At 37.0% G+C, this 18,028-nt stretch overlaps 1 protein-coding gene across 2 annotated transcripts in view; it reads left to right on the top strand.

The window, feature by feature from the left end:
• Nucleotides 1-18,028, top strand: part of WDR7 (WD repeat domain 7) — a 363,500-nt gene that overhangs the window by 246,350 nt on the left and 99,122 nt on the right. For both annotated transcript variants that reach the window (XM_008569390.1, XM_008569388.1), the window contains 2 exons: nucleotides 6,948-7,134; nucleotides 16,677-16,794. In XM_008569390.1, the coding sequence (XP_008567612.1) occupies nucleotides 6,948-7,134; nucleotides 16,677-16,794 (305 nt within the window). The remainder of the gene's footprint in view (nucleotides 1-6,947; nucleotides 7,135-16,676; nucleotides 16,795-18,028) is intronic.

Here is an 18,028-nt window from a genome sequence, read left to right as displayed (position 1 = left end):
AAATTACAAATGGAAGTCTGGATTTTACAACTTTTGAATGATCCTTTTTTATTTAGTACTATTTCTGCACAAGTAGAAACTGGGCAAAAAATAAAATACATGATTCATGCTCATTTCTTAATAGGATCTGTGGTCATGAGAAGATAAAGGTGTAGACAACTCTGATGTTCTGTTTCTATATATTATCTGGCAGTTGACTCTGTGTGTGTTGAACATAAAAGAAGTCTATGTTCGGTGTGTCTGTTGCTGTGTGTCAAACATGCTGTGGAGAACTGAAGGTACTACTGTCAGGTTCAGTCCCTACCCTTGAGCTAAAAATGCAAGAGGGGAAAAAGTGAAACAGCAATGTGAAAGTGTTATTTATAATCAAACAAATAATGCTGAAAATGATACATGATGCTTAGAGAAATATATAGCTATAGTTCTTTATAGTTAATAAAGTGTTTTCATATAATAGGCATTCAATAAAAGTAGGGTATATTAATAAATTGAGTATGTGCTTTGTGATAAGGGTAAATAAATGCTCCAGAAAACAAATTCATTAAGTAATTCTAAGTAATAACATTAGAACATGTATGTGCACGTGTGTGTGTTTGTGTGTTATGGCTTGCATATTAATGTTTTAAAAGAGCTAGACCAGCCAGATACTATGAAAATTTTAAACATTGGTATTTTTTTATTGGCCAGTCCATGACTGAATAATATTCATCTTGCCAAAGCAACAAGTGAGTCATAGGTTAATACTATCAGCTTTTTGACCTCAGCTTACACAGGCTTGGCTTTGCTATCTTTCTCTCAGTCCTTTTCTCATTTTTAGCATTTTGCTGTTACAGCAAAGTGTAAATATTTTCTTGCAACTTTACTCTTTTGTAGCACTTTTAAAAAACAGTCAGATTAAAATTGGAACTCTTCAAAAGAGGTAAAAAGCTTGAGAAAAAATAACACTAAAATATGAGTTATTGTTATTACTCTTGACTGCATGACAACAGAATTAGTTTCTCAGCAGCCAGAGGGTCTAAGTTAATTGTGATTTATCCATTGCTGGATTTTAGTGCTTTCCGCTTTTTAAAGGGTTTTGTTTTGTTTTGTTTTGATTTGATTTGTGTTCCAGTGTTATGAGCCTGTATGCTTATTGGTAGTTCATTTCTACATTTGGCTAGGCATATGGGGGGTGTGGTGGGAGGTGCTATGCACTAAATTCTCCTGTAAAGCTGCCACAGTATCTATACTACTCACCTCTCTTATAGGTAAGAAGCACCAATAATTTGATAACTTAACCTTGAGTATGGCCCCAGATTGACTTGAATAATACTGAATTCCACCCTGTAACAAGTTGAGTTAGGAGCCTCTTGGCATTCTTTGTCAAGAGACAGTGACCAGTAATAAGACTTACAGGTTGTAATACTTAAAGAGAAGGAAACTTTTAGTTCCCCCAGGACAGTAAATTTATTACAAATGGCAATGATTTTCAGTCTTTTGGATATCACGGGCTAGCAAAATATCCAAAAATAAACTCTGAGGGCATGTAGTAGTGTTTCAAATTTTTTATATTGCTTAATTCAAAAATTAGATAATACCAGCATATGTATAATTTTATTAAAGAAAACTTTTATTCATCAAAAAAGCAGTAAGAACATAACCTCACCAAAAAAAAAAAAGTAGTAAGACCGTACCTCAGAATAAGTACTCCTTTATATTGAATAATTCTAGCTTTATGAAAGAGACTACATTGTTTATATTTTTCCCATTTCACCATAGAACCATGTAAGACTTGGAAATTTCTAGTCTGTGTATAATTTTGTTGACTGTGCTGGACATATGTGGTGTAATTTTCAATGTTTGCCAAAGCAACAATTATGTATTAAGTACTTACTAAATATAAAGCACTGTGTTAAGCCTATGCCAAACATAAAAGTATTTATTTTAAATTTCACGTGGCCCAGGGAATTTACCTGTTTAGCGGTTATAAAAAGGTAAATAAATACATAAGTATAATTAGCTATGGACAACAGAAGAACTGCCAAAAGATAGTATAGCATTGTTTATTAAATGGATGGACAGTTTAGCTACCCCAAACCATTCTCCCCTTTCATGTAAAGTAAACCTCAGTTTTGTTGAAAATGGCAATATGCCCAACTAACAAACTGCATTTTCCAGGCTTTTTTGAAACTAGGGGAAGTATGATATAATTCTGGCCAATGAAATGTAATCAGACTTTAAGAGATGCTTGACTTAACTGGCACATGTCCTTTTGTCCTTCACCGTTCTTCTTCCTGCCTGGAAAGTGAATGTTTTGCTTGATGTGGAATTAACCATTCTGTGGCCATGACGCAACTAAATTAGAGCCAAGACAATTACAGGGACCTTGGTATGGTTATCTCTAGCTGTTGCACCAGTGACAACAATCTTCTCATTGTGTGAGAAAAGATAAAACATAATTTATTTAATCTCCTGTTTTGGGGAGATTCTGGTAACTGCATCTGAAATTAATTCGGAAGGAGTAGGAGATGGATTTGAGATAGATCGTAGAAGATGTACTTCTGTTAGGTAGAGCATCATGAATAAAACATGGCTGTGGAGATGCAGGTTGTGTTCGTAGATGTGTACTAGTCATTACCCGTGGTCTGGGCCACAGAGGCCTGGAGTCCTTACTTAGGGCTGCAGCTAACTACTTGCCTTCTGTGGTTCTCAGTTTATCTCTTCCAAAACACAGAAATAGACAGATTTTTCTAAAGTCCATTCAATTCAGAAATTCTGTGATTCGAATTAATCCCATTGGCTGGGGATGAGTAGATCAGAATTAAAAAGGCCCTAGATCTTGCCCTTTTTTAATCACAAAAAAGCTCCAGTATTGATCTTTCAGCAATGAAGATCTGATCAACTCTTCTCTTTGCTTAAAACTTTCCTATGGTTTCCTATTATCACCAGAATAAACAAACTCCTTAGCACGGCACATAAAGCCCCCTGTGACTGGGCTCTAGTAACATGTCTTGCCTCATGTGTCACTGTTATACTTCATCCCCCTTGCCCATCACCCCCACCCCCACACAGAATTTTTGGCCATATTGAACTACATGTAATCTCTTCATCTTGCCACGTTTTCTCTCATTTCCTGGCCGTTCCACATGCTGTTCCTCTGCCTGGAATGTTTCTTTCCATTCTCCTCCCTTTTCCATTCTCCTCTCCTCCTCCTACTTATTTTTTAGGTTTTGACACAGAGGTTACCTTCCCCTGGAAGCCTTCTTGTTCTTCCAAGATGGAACTAAGTACTTCTGTTAAGTTTAGTCTTGATACCGTCTGCTTATAAATATTAAAACACTGTTCATGATATATTCAAATTACCTGTTTGTTCACCTGTCTCCTTAATTAGAATGAAGTTTCTTAAGGGAAGGAACTGAATCTTATTCCCTTTTGTTTCTCAAACACTTACTATGATATAGAAATACTCAATAAATAGTTATTTGAGGAATCTGGATGGATGGGTTAAGACCAAATTGTGGAGAGCCTTGAATGAATGTCAGGCCAGTTGACCTTTTTAATACTGTCACTGAGAGCCTCTCATAAAGGGATCAGTCATGATGGTAGATGATAGCATCTTTCTCCACCTTGCGTACTAAGGGAAGTACTATGTAAGAGTGATGCATTTACATAAAATAAGTATATATTTTAAATTAGATTTTATCTTATAAAGATTAAAATATATAACTCTTACTGGGTACCAAAGATCAATAGGAAAGATACTATCATTACCTTATATTTTATATTTTATGTATTTTCATTGTATTTTAGCTTTCACATCACCTTGGTCTGGCTCACAGAGCACCTGTATTATATTATATTAGAAAAACCCTAAATTGGAGAATACAAAGTTGAGAAAGGAATATCTATCCGCTTTTATTATCATGCAACCATTTTTTAAAGCCTAGTTCCTTAATATCAGCAGAAAGAATATATGATGAAGAAGTTTGAAGACTTAGGCATCCTGGATTATTCCTTCAGAACATCAGTGTCATTTTTGCTGGTAGCAGTAAAATCAAAACTATTAGCAAGGCTGGAAATCAAGAGGTTTACCTGAAAATCCTTTTTAATATCTGTTATTTACATGCTTCATTTGGAATAAGCTGTCAGAGACAGATGTGGAATTTTTACATTTGTGTTTCTTTATAATTTCAAAACAGCTCATTAAGAAAACAAACCATACTCTCACTAGTAGATTTAAATTTGTGTGTGAAGTAGGCCATTTTTCTCTCTCCTTTCAATACCTTACACATGGTCTGCCAGAACTGTGAAAACTGCCCTGCCAAACTATAGGTATCTTTGCTTTATGTTACCTGGAGACTATAATTTGAACTAAAGGAGGGGAGATGCTGTAGGAGAATTTTACTTATGAGATCATTGAGTAAAATAGAAAATAATTTAAGGGAAAAGGTAGCAGTGCTCTAGGGACTGTATCCTGCTGAGCTGTGCATCCCCTCTGCGAGTCATGGGTCATGCTTTGCAGAAGGGCAGCAGACACTCTGGTGGGCCTTTGCAGGGCCAGGGGTCTTCTGGAGAACCCTTACTAATTTTCCCCTTATGGTCATTTCATTAAAGGGCAAGTAATCACATCCTCTGTGCTGTCTTTCCCACTTCATCAGAACAATGATGGAAAATATCAAGAAGTCGGCCACTTATTTATTTTCACTTTCAGGAAATAATTGTCAGAGTGGTGAGGAAACTGCCTCTAGAGGTCCCACCACAGAAGCCCTTAGAAGCCAGCATGATCCCTGGTATTGCCAGAATGCTCCTACCTGTAATGAATACAGAAATGGTAGAGTGTAGTTAAGGAAGATGATGATTGAAATGCTATGTAACATGGTACTTGGGAAACTTTACTTCCCCTTTGCCATATTACTCAAAGAATATACCTCCAGGGAGCCCTATTGCTCAGATTGGAAGCCAGTGCTGCTGGTGTTTTAGGATGTCTGCAGAAAACAGCAGTTGGGGCTTCTCTGCAGCTTTCCAACTTCCTAGAAGTAAATATTAAATGGGAAAGTGGTAGATTTCTTCACACTTTGAAATATCATTCTGACAAACTGGGGCGGGAGCTGAGTTAGAAATGTACATGCAGTAAAGGCAGATCTGTTTTCTATTTTAGGTTCATGATGTGTGCAAAGCACTGTGCTTGGTGGTTTGGAAGATGCAAAGTTCTATGAAACACAGTTCCTACCCTCAAGGAGCTGACAGACTTGCTGAGGAAAAGGGAAATGCACAGAAATGCCCATATTTTAAAAATATCATGTGATAAGGAACACATAAATGCTGGCAGAAAATGGAGAATAGTGGATTACATTTTTTTTAAAGGAGTTTATTAATTTTTCTAATCCAAAAGCAAAATGTGCAGCTTTACATTTTACATTTACATGGTTAAATATGAGAGTAAAATTTACAAATGCACTTATGAAGTATGAATTTTGAAATGTTTCCTCAAGGAGACTTTATATGTATGTTCCTTTTTAGCTTACTACGGAAGTTGTTAACGCAAGGTCCATGGCCTCCTTGAAATTTTTCTGCAAATTTGGTGGATATGTATATGTAGTTTCCTGGGGAAGGGACTGTGGGCTTTCAACTGATTCTTAAAGGGTTCTATGGCTGATAAGAAATTCAGAGCCACTAATTTGCAGAATGCATTCATAGACTCTTATCTTGGCTTTCCAATACCTTTCACATCTTTTCACTTTCATTTCAATCCATTCCCATTTAATAATTGGCTATAACATAAAAATGATTAAATGCTTTTACTCAGTGATGTATTAAATTAATGTTGATATGCCTTGTTCTTAATCTGGGAAACAGACAAGTTCAACATGTTATCCATGATGAGCCCTGCCTGCTGTTTATTGAGCACCCACCAGGTCTGGGCTCTTGGCAGTACGCTTATCAGGCATAAATTTATTTAACACACAGACTCTTCTGTGAGAGGTAGCTATTCTTATTGACATTTTACAGACAGGGAAACTGAGGTTCAGTTGAGTACCTTCCTCAGCCTGCCTCCCAATAAGTTATGAAACTGTGGTTAATTCTCTATCTTAAATCTGAAGCCTGTATTCCCCTTAATCAGTATGTGTACTGTTCTCTGATTTATGAACTGTTTTGTCTCTTCCCCTCAAAAACAAACAAAAAACCTCTTCTCAATTACAGTTTGCTTTTCATAATTCCTAGTTTTTTTCTTTTTCGAATGCCAGAATGCCTTTTGAAGCAAATGGGTCTTTGCAGCTTAATAGCAATCAGGCTTAAGTATACAAACTGTCAGCCTCATCTTCAACATAAAGGAATACATGTTAATTAAAATCCAGATCATTTCATCAGATTTAGACATAATATTGTGCTATTTTTAAAATTTGTTTAAGAAACTTGAAGAACTTACTACATACTCAACATCACTGTACTATATTGGTATGTACATCAGAATATAGAGGAAAATGGATTCCTAGGGAGAGAGACTTTTTCAAACTATGCATTCTACCTTCTTCATTCCTCGTCCCAACATTGCCTATAATGAGAGGTGTTACTGATAGGAGGTATGTTACATGCGAACTGTGTTAGATACAGAAGAAAGGTTAAAAAGTGCTATATTACCTTATTTGAAACCATCTCCATTTTGCAGAACACTGAGAACATTGTTTGGAATCTAGAATTACTGACATGTTTTGAAATTATATATACTTATCTATGTGTAGTCATTATGAATTGAAACACTTTAGGATCTAGTATAAAACATGGTAGTCTAGCTTGTTGCTTGAAAGTGTATGGCTGAGCAAACTATAAACTGGAGATCTTTTATAGTCCTATTGTTCAAAACCCTTTGCAGTTAAAAAAAATCCAAAATGGTTTATATTTTGAAAGTATGCTTCAAAGAAAACATCACAAAATAAAGTTACTGCTCTGAATTTATTTTGTAATTTTAGGCAAGGCCCTGACATTTCTTCTGCTACAGCCGCCAAGCCCCAAACTTCCTCCACACAGTACTATCCGAAGAACAGCCATTGATCTGATTGGACGAGGTTTCACTGTTTGGGAGCCTTACATGGATGTGTCCGCTGTTCTGATGGGGCTTCTCGAACTTTGTGCTGATGCTGAGAAACAGCTTGCTAAGTATGTGCTGAATTCCAATTAATTTAATCTGTTGTTTTGTTTTGTGGAAGTCATCAATTTCTCTTTATAAGTTGTGTGTTTAATAGACAAAAAATACACAAATATCTCAATATATTAAATTTTGGATATGGACAATGACGGGGAAGCATGTTTCTGTAAATTTAACACAATTGAGATTTAGCACTGAACCAGTGAATGATCTATGACATAGTTTTTAAATTGTGTTTATTGTATCTTGAGATTTCCTATAAAGGGAGCCATACAATCTGTAGTCTTTGATGACTGGCTTCTTTCACTAGCATAATGTTTACAAGGCTCATCCGTGTTGTAGCATGCATCAGTGCTTCTTTTCTTTTTACAGCTAAATAACATTCCATTCTGTGGTTATGCCATGTACTGTTTATCTGTTTATCTTCTGATGGACATTTGGGTCATAGTTTTTAAATTGTGTTTATTGTATCTTGAGATTTCCTATAAAGGGAGCCATACAATCTGTGGTCTTTGATGACTGGCTTCTTTCACTAGCGTAATGTTTACAAGGCTCATCCGTGTTGTAGCATGCATCAGTGCTTCTTTTCTTTTTACAGCTGAATAACATTCCATTCTGTGGTTATGCTATGTACTGTTTATCTGTTTATCTTCTGATGGACATTTGGGTCATTTCCATCTTTTGGCTGTTGTGGATAGAGCTGCTACGAATATTCATGTACAAGTATTTGTCTGAATACCTCTTTTATTTCTTTGAGTAGATATCTATTGCTGAGTCATATGGTAATTCCATGTTTAACTTATTAAGGAACCACCAAGCTGTTTTCCATAGCAGCTGCAGCACTTGACATTCCCACAAGCAATGTGCAAGGGTTCTGTTTTCTCTGCATCCTCGCCAATACTTGTTTTTCCATTTTCTCTCTCTCTCTCTCTCTCTCTCTCTTTTTTTTTTTTGTAAGTATAGTCATCTTAGTGGGTGGGAAGTGGTAGGAATTCCTGAACTGTCCATGGTGCCTCCCTTAAAGGAAGGAAGTGTTACTTACCTCTTTGATTTTCTCAATGAATGGCATTTTCATTCTTGTCATTGTTAACCTTTTAAAAAACTAGAGTTCTCTGTCCTTTTCTTCAAGTTTGCCTTTCTCATACCTCACACTTGCCTTAGTTTACAGCATGCTTTGGGACCGTAGTCTTTCTGTTGACTACTCTGTGCTTAGGAAGTAGAGACTAGAGAAACAACTAAATACTAGAACAGGATGCTGTGGCTTTGTCTATAGATTGAGTATTCCCAGCCCTAAGTCCCAAGATTAATGGGTAGGAGAAAGGTATTCATGTCAACCTAGGCAACTGCCCTCCCGCATTACCTCCTATGATACCACTGTGCTTCCAAACTTCACCTCTGTGTCTCCCTAGCTGTATGCCCTTTAGCAAATTACTTTACCTCTCTTCATTTACAAGTTGTGGTTAATTAAAGTACCTGTCTCATTAGGCTGATGTTAAATGATTTTATATTTGTGAAGTGCTTAGAAGAGTACTTAGCACATATTGATAGATTAAATGGATGTTACCTGTGTCCTGGTGATAAGGGAGGTGATGCCATGGTTATGGTCCTAGTGTTCAACATATCAAGAGCTGCCTGTTTCTAGAATGAGCACTTTGTCTTAGTGGTAACCAGGATAGCTTCTGGATACAGAAGACCTGAAGGTTCTTGATTAACTTTAAGGATTAGGAGGGAATGGGAGCCCATGAGTTTGCACCTAGTATGAGGCAGCTGGCCTTTGTGCAAAGCCCCTGAACGTATTTTTGACATTTTGCCCTCCTCCCCTTTGCCGCAGCTGCCATGTACACCCTCCTAGGAGTCAACAGTGCTGGCTGCTGTTACCACAACTCTCCTGGTTTATCTTGAGAAGGCTTTAACATTTTTTCATTGTCCAAGATTTTGCTTTGGCCCAATTTTGTAGCTTATTTTCAAATCTCATCTAAATTTCAACAGTATGCACTCTATTTTGTTGCCTGGGAGTAAAGTAATAGGTTTTTATTTCAGTTTTAGAATTTAATTTTTTGTTTTAAAATAAATTTACATTAAGCTTATATCAGCAAGCATAAAGATGCACTTCTGTTCTATCTACGTGTAGTATGTCCACAGACACAAATACTATAGTTTTCAGTAGGTAATTTAAATCTTGCTATTATATCCTTTTCTGTCATGAAGATTAGTATGACTTTCTATACACAGTTCTGAATAAATGAATGGAGTCCAATGTAATTTTGATCATGATAAATTGCATAATAAGCAAGAAAATGTTTGCTTATTAATCTATAACAAGATTTAGATTGAAAATGGCCTGTTGCATCCATGACACACTTGATATAAGCTGTAGCGGTCTTGGTATAGGAATAGGTGGATGGAGCAGCGATGTGTGGAGGGGGTGAAGTGTGCATCTCACCCTCATGCTGCCCTGCTGGGCTGCCCCTCTTTGTGGCTCGTTTACTGTGTACACAGTTACCATGCGCAGCTGCCTTCCTTCTGTCTGTGATGTTAAGCCTGCCTTATGAAAAAAGCTTTTATGTTAGCCTTGTGCTTTTTAAAATTTCAGTTCACGTTTATTGGAAAAGAAAACAACACAGACAGTGTTTCTTTCTTTATTCCCATTCTTATGAGTTTATGAGGATAGAGGTATTGGGGAGGGGGTGCAAGCTCAGGCCCGCTGCCTAGTTCTGGAGAAAACATTTCATAGCAGAGTTCTTTCTGCCTCTCTCCCATGTAGTGACATCCTCTGTTGGAGCTGACTCCTACTCTTAGAGGTCTCCTAAAAAGCTATATATGCCTCAAGATTAATTGGGTATTTTTCCAGAATTGGTTACACCTTTATTTTAGAAAAATGACTTAAAATTTTCCATCTTTGAAATCAAAATATCAACACTTGTTTTTCTAATGGTTTCAGATAGTCTGCCAAGTTTTAAACTATGTTAATTAGGCAAATGTCTACTGAGTAACTAATATGTAAAAGGACAACATTAGGTATTATCTGTAGTTATGAAGTTGAATCAAATAAAGATGCTATCTCCGAGGCATTTGCAGTCTTAAAGGAAAAATATGATCTGCCCAAAGATAACGAAAGACACAAACTGAGAGGGAGAGTAAAAGGTATGGACGGTCAGGGCATGTTGAGGTGAATGATAGCTGGATAAGCAGAAGGTATGCAAGGAAAAGTTTCATCTGAATCTTTCATTTGCACGATTGTGATGGGAAGAGGGATAGGACAGGAACTTGAAAAAAACAGAGGTAAGAAAGGCATGTCCAAAAGATGTTGAGTAGTACCTTAAAACTTGTGTGTGGAAATAAATGCTGCTTTTAGCTAAATGTGTGTATTATTTCCCTTGCAGAACATAAACTGGGATTTTCCCATCTAAAACTCTAATATAATTTCCTTTCCCGTTATCTCTGGGGAATAGAATTAAGGTCAAAAGAAGGATTGGTTTTACCTTTTCCTCTATAATGATTATTACAGTGAGTTTTTTCTTTACTTTTAGCTCCTACATACCCCTCTGCAGGTGTTCAGAGGCCGGCTATTAAGTAAAAATAAGGTTTAGAGAGATTTAACAACTTGTCTGAGATCACACTATTACTCTAAGAGCTAGGACTATCATTCAGGTCTCCCAGCTCCCATTTTGCAGCTTTCATACCATCTGGTTATGTCACCCTTCGTATGGTAAGTGATCCACAGGTAACATCTTGCGTGAGGAATTTTTTTTTTTTTTTGGACCGGTAAGGGGATCGCAACCCTTGGCTCAGTATTGTCCACACCACGCTCAGCCAGCGAGTGCACCGGCCATCCCTATATAGGATCCGAACCCACGGCCTTGGCACTAACAGCACCGCACTCACCTGAGTGAGCCACGGGGTCAGCCCACGTGAGGAATTTTTTAAATGAATGACTATGGGCTGCTCATTCACGATGAACTATCTCCAGCTAATTGTGAGAAAAATAAAAACATATAGTATTAATTAAGGTCCAACATGACAGAGGAATTGAAGATTCCTTATTACATTCATGACAAATATTAACACATTCTTTTGCCAGGAAGGAGTAAGATGGAAATCCCAAATGCTATATAATTAGATATGCATTTTCAAAATAATTTTAGTTGTCTTTGTTTTTCATGGAGACTGTTTTCAATACCCTGTTACTGTTGACCAAAATTTGCAGGCTATTCAATGAAAATTTAAGGGTTTTTTCCCCTTAATATTCCCTTATAGTTTTGCTTAATTTGACAGATGGTGAAGTCTGACAATTTTAGATGGTGACATTTAACTGAAGTGTTCTTACATGTAACTTTTAAAATGCTTTTATTGCAATGGAATAAGCCTTAGAACAGGATTAATGAGCAGTCATGTAAAGTGTGAACTTAGCCTGAGTGGACTATTTTTCTCTTCATATTTTTTATTTATAATATCTGTCATCTCTGGTATTTCATATCGGATGTATATACTGAAATGCTGAGTAAAATAGAGTGTCATGTCCTATTTTTTTTTGGAATAAAGACGGAAATCAAAAACTCATCCTATAAGCCTGTATAACAAACGATCTGCATAGAAGGGATCAGATGAAAAGAGCAAATTCTGTGTTTACATACACATTCCAGAATAAGGCAGACATCCTTTTCATTCAAGTAGAATCCTACATTGAAATATATCACACACACAATGCACTCTTGACTTTAAAGATAACTACATGTAGACTTCAGCTGTCGAAACTACCAGATCGATTATTTTGACTTTATTGCCTGGTCAATTCAGTCCAATAACTGGAACAAGTGATTTTTTTTTTCTTCTACTAAATTTGCCAGATAACTCTATCTAGTGCGTTAACTATAGAGCTCTCACTATGTCCAAAGACTGTACTAGGCTCTTTGGGAGGATACACAGGATTAGAAGCCATGTTCCGGGCCGACCCTGTGGCGCACTCGGGAGAGTGCGGCACTGGGAGCACAGCGACGCTCCCGCCACAGGTTCGGATCCTATATAGGAATGGCCGGTGCGCTCACTGGCTGAGCGTGGTGCGGGCGACACCACACCAAGGGTTGCGATCCCCTTACCGGTCACGAAAAAGACAAAAAAAAAAAAAAAAAAAGAAGCCATGTTCCAAATGCGCACAGAGTTCACAATACAAAACTAACTCATAAGGCCTGGCAAAATGTGATTCATTACTGAGGACCCAGAATAAATGGGTTTTGTTGCTGGTTTTTTTTCAATAGAAAGTAATTAAGTGCTGTAGCAATTGCAGAATACCATGTGGGGAAGACAAAAATTCAACAGAGGGGAGTGAAGACAGTATGCCAATGTGGAATAGGGTGAAGGAGAAGCATTAGAAAAATACTGGCACAAAAAAAAGGAACAAAATTTTAGGGATGTATGCCAAAATTAGCCTGGCCTCAGGAGCATTGTTGAAAAGGCTGAGTTGAAAATTAGTGGAACTAGATTATGGAGGACCTAGAATCTTAAGCCAAGGAGTTGGGGATTTTTCTTAGAAGTGATAGGAAACCACCAGCAGTTTTTAAGTGGGATAACCATGAAATAAAGTTGGTGCTCTTGGAAAATTACTTCTGCTGTTGGTGTATTGAGTAGACTAGAGGAGAGAGAAACAAGGCTTCTCTTCTTCTGCTGTTCCTTGGCAACCTTTCTGGTCTCACAGCCACAACCCTCCCATTTTTGTGCTGTGAATGCCTTCCAGGTCACTGTAGAGCCCTGACCTCAGAGCAATAGATCTATCCACATTCTGCAGTCCTGCACTCAAACTGCCAGACACTGATGAAGGGAATCACTCAAATGCACACATTGATGCCTCTACAAATTGTTGTGTTTTCCAGCTTCCACAGAATTCAATGGGCAGTACGTTTGCATGTCTTTGGTTTGCTCCCTTCCCTGTTACCCTACAGCTTCTCTTCCAGTCCCCACTACCCAGCAGCAAACTTTATCATTTTTCTCATTATAAGAAGTTTGCTGATTCTCCCAAGTTTACAAGGTTATTTGCTGAGATGGGAAGGGTGATGTGTGGCTGGGTCTTTAACTTGGATCCAGTGACCTGCTATTAGTGGATATTATTTTCATTTCAACTTGCTTCTATTTGTAAGAGGCATCTTTGGTCAGAAGAAATATCTATTTATTATACATATAAAAATGCTGGGCTAGATGTTTTTGCATCCGTTACCTCATTTAATCTTATCAATTCTGTGAAGTAGAATATACCCATTTTACAGATATTGTGCTTATTCAGTCTAGGGTAGCCACAGGATACAGCACAAGGGTAAGAGGAAATTATCCACTTGTCAACATGGCATGAGCTTGAAAGTCTGTCAGCTGACCACCCACCTTTGTGCACACACATACCTCTTCATATTCATTCTCACTGTCCGTGTGTGTGTGTCTGTCCGTCTGTCTGTCTCTCTCTCTCTCAACTTCCCACTCAACATTTCTTCTCTGTGCAAAGAACAGAGAAGGAGTGGAATCATGGACTTAGAGGTGGGCAGTAAGTTTGCTAGGATCATGTCTATGTGAGTAGAACTCTGGTTTCCAACTGCAAAGTGTTCCATAAGCACACAGCTGGGGATGGACTGGACCTCTATGGACTCCAAGAGGACACTATAACTTGTCCTGCAGAAGCCATACCCTGCCTCTTAGCACCTAAGGAGCAATATATCCATGGGTAGGGTGGACAGGCACCCAGAGCCGTGAAGTACTACAAGATAATACCTTCCCCATCACTACATAAGGGTACTTCCAAAAGTTCATACAAAGAGTCATTTTTCAATTCTATTTTTCCACTTTTTGAAGTACTGTAATATTTCTCTTGATACAATGTATCTCTTTTGGCAGGCGTGTCACTAATGTACATATTTATGTTTCTAGTATGACCCTCAGCAGTTCACAAGCTCAGTTCAGCAGTGGGTCACCTATTTCACACCTGTAGAGTTGGTCATTTTTGTCCCCACACATAAAATTTGTTATTGAGCTGAGTTTGATCTTTCCAAGGATTTTGTGCATCTCAGTTCTGTTATTTAATATGGGTACTCTCCCTTACAACTTTATATCCATACCTTTTGAAAACTATGCATCCCATATCTTCTTTCAAACCACCATTCATGTTAAATAAAACAGCCGAAGTCCAAGTATTACAACAGATCACCAGAAATTTCTCTCAGGGATGTGATCTAGCCATTCATCCAAAGCTGCTGAGTTTAATTATGTTACCTATCCTATTCAGTAATCCAGTTAGCCACAATATTGTCATGCCCCTCCCTGGTTTATTTTCTCCAAAAGTCAGCTATCCTGAAAAACATTACACTACTACCTTGGCTTCTCACTTACCTTCTCTGGACCTGCTTTCTCATTAGTAAAATGCCCACCTCATAGGGATACTCTGGAGCAGATACATGAAATAGCCCAGCAAATCCTACTTTGTATACTTGGGTTCTAGGTCCAGTTTTTTTTCTTATATATGGTGCCTTCCAGATGTCGGATGGGCTGCCTAGGAGACAGACATTCCTTTTCCCTGGCTGATTGATTGTCAGGGAGGTTGCCTGGGGAATCTCCAACTCCAACATTCTGTGATTTTATTGATCTTATGAAATTTGTTTCAGGTTTCTTCAGAATTACTCAGTTAACATACCATTTTGGTTTCTTGCAGCCTTTCAATGTCATCATCCTCTATTCATCCACATTGCTGGAAGAAAGAAAACATCACAGAGTACCTAAAAAGTTTAATTAGATTTTGAATTTTTTAAAACTTGACTTAAAATATGAGTATATAATCTAAATTTCATAATTTTGCAATCCAGCTCCAGCACTGCTCACATAGTAAACATTTATTTTGCTGAATTTGTAATAGTGAATTTTAATCCAGAAAAGAAACTGGCTAACTGCTCATCTTGCTTTTCTGCTGAACACCTTTTTCCAGCCCCTTCTGGGACCAAGGGCATCAGGCTCTTTCATGGGGGGTGACACACCCACCAATGCATTCCATTTGTTTATTGTTCGGTATGTGTGTTTGTTATCTCAGCTCATGTCTTTCTTTTTAGTGGTAAATGTCAAAGAAAGACAGACTCTTCATATTCCTCTCCTCTGAGTTCCCACTTTGTATCTACCTTCAATTTGGAAAAAAGAAGAGAGACAGTTATATTATCAGGGAAGTCACAAAGAAATTATAAACAGGATTTTCTTTAATCAAGTTCGGTATGTGTGTTTGTTATCTCAGCTCATGTCTTTCTTTTTAGTGGTAAATGTCAAAGACAGACTCTTCATATTCCTCTCCTCTGAGTTCCCACTTTGTATCTACCTTCAATTTGGAAAAAAGAAGAGAGACAGTTATATTATCAGGAAAGTCACAAAGAAATTATAAACAGGATTTTCTTTAATCAGTTTTCTCCTTTAACAATGATGAGAATGCCTATGTAATGTATCTTATTTTCAATTAAAAGTTAAAATCAATTATAGACACCTGTAAACTTTTTGAGAATTCTTAGTAAACATAATCCAGTTTACACATGAAGCACATAGACTTATTTAATTGGAGTAGGATAAATCTTAATGCATCTTCATATGCATACTTACATATAAAAATTATTTAACTAGAAAAACTATGATTGGATTCCCATACTGGGTAACAAAATACTCCTTATATTTTGGATCACATGCCACATTTTAGTTAAGTCTTAATACTTTTCACTGTGGTTTATGTATAATAAAATAAGCCTAGAAACAAGAATATTTATCATTTTTGTGTATTAGAGGTAGAAAATGAATATACTGTCACTCTTCTGTCAGAACCCTTGTATTCTCACAGTTTGGAAATATTTATTTCATTGTGTAGATAGTCTTATGAATAGCCTTGGCAATATCATGTTGTCTCTTCTTTATATAAAGAGAATTAGTATCAGTTAATGTAATTTTTGCATCAACAATAAATAACTGTTGGCACCGCATGCTGATTAGTAGATTGGTTCCAAAAGTACTAAGTGTGGGGCAAACTAACAGTGCTGAAGAGATTTCAAACTAAAAATAATGTACAAACTGGAAATAATTTTGTCATTCTCAGTTCTTTTGATAATTTTATAGACAGAAATGAATTTTGCCTCCTTTCAGATATATAGCCTTAAATACAATCTTTTAACATGTACTTATAAACAAATTTGTTACCTTTAACTGTTTTCAAGGGAAAAATTTGCAAATCCCCAGCACGATATTCATTCTTGCCTTATTCTGAGCTTTGTGATGTGTATTCAGTACTAGTTCTTGATAATTTGTTAACAAGGCGTTTTTAACACTTTGGACAGATGCACATACTGTTTTCAATCTTCACGGTTAATTATTCGATTTTGTATTTGATGCCAGAACACCCTGACTCCTAATCACGGCTCATTGTTGCAAGTCCATTATATTCTAACTGTTTGAGTGCTCCCATTGACCTTGAACTGACATTATAAGCTGTGTCTAATCTTTTCAGTCTATATTTCTAATGCTTCTTTTCTTTTTTCCTTTTTTTCTGATCCCTGTTTAGCATCACAATGGGGCTGCCTTTGAGCCCGGCAGCTGACTCTGCCCGCTCTGCGAGGCATGCCCTCTCTCTCATTGCCACTGCCAGACCACCCGCCTTCATCACCACTATAGCCAAAGAGGTGAGCAGAACTTCTTAGTGTGCTCCATCTTCTCATTTAGAGGAATTATTTGATACTGTAAGCTGAGGATCCGTAGCCACAAATAATCATTTCAGTTTGTTCTAGAACAATGAAAGTTAATAATTAGTACCAAAATGAATACGTATGTGTCTGTGTGCATACACTCTGAATTCCACAGAGGTGAATTTGTCACTTATGCTTTTGTATTCATTTCTGTTCTCAAGGTTAATTCACTTGCAAATATTTGACAGTAATTTTCAATCTGAAATCCAGCAAGCTTATGCAAATTAAAATATATTAAAGGTATTCATATTTTTCAAGTGTAAGTACCTACTTGTAATCAAAACTAAACTTCTTATTTAGAACTGGCTCTTCAACTGTAAACAAAAAATGTAAGTCATAAACTTGCTAATTGTTTTTCCTATGACATGTCACAGATAAAGACTTGAATGCCAATTGATTCCCACACTCTTAGTGTTCTAACTAATTGCCCACATCTAACTGAAAAGCTAGTAAAGAACAATGAGCCAATTATAGGATCTTTCCTATAGGTCTTAGTAGTGGGAGAAAAAGGAAAGGATGATAAACTCCTAAATTTTTTTAAAGGTTTCTTCCATTTCAGCATGAATAATGTGCAGACTCTGTGTCCATAGGGTATGGCCTCTGTCTTGAGTTGTTTTTCCTGCAGCTATGATGAATTTTTAAAATACTAAATAAATACCTCTGTGCCTACTCTGATAACCTGAAATCTATTGGACCTACATCTGCCCCAGAGTCATCCTTAATAGGCATGCTGTAAATATTTGTGACATGAAGGTAGCTAGAATGGAGGAAGGAAGATTCAACTAGCAGTTTCTATAGGCTTATGTGAGTCAGTGGGACTTTGAATTCATTTCTAAAATAAATTTATAGATTAAGGTTTTGTGTTTTTCTAATAGTGCATAGTGTTACTGTAAGGTTTCATTATATTTAAAATATACATATGTATATATTTGTTTATATATTTTATGGGTATTATATATTTATATATAATTATATATAATGTCTATGTATGTGTGTATGTGTAAATGAACAGTTTTATTATCCTTGAAAAAAAATTATTTTTTTCTTTTTTTGTCTTTTTTCATGACCGGTAACGGGATCGCAACCCTCGGTGTCGCGCCCGTACCGCGACCGGCAACGGGATCGCAACCCTCGGTGTTGCACCTGCACCGCGCTCAACCAGTGAGCGGAC

This window comes from Galeopterus variegatus, unplaced genomic scaffold (genome assembly GCF_000696425.1).
Source record: "Galeopterus variegatus unplaced genomic scaffold, G_variegatus-3.0.2 Scaffold489, whole genome shotgun sequence".
Taxonomy (NCBI): domain Eukaryota; kingdom Metazoa; phylum Chordata; class Mammalia; order Dermoptera; family Cynocephalidae; genus Galeopterus; species Galeopterus variegatus.
Note: the sequence above shows the minus strand (reverse complement) of the source record. Positions and strands in the feature narration are given on the sequence as shown.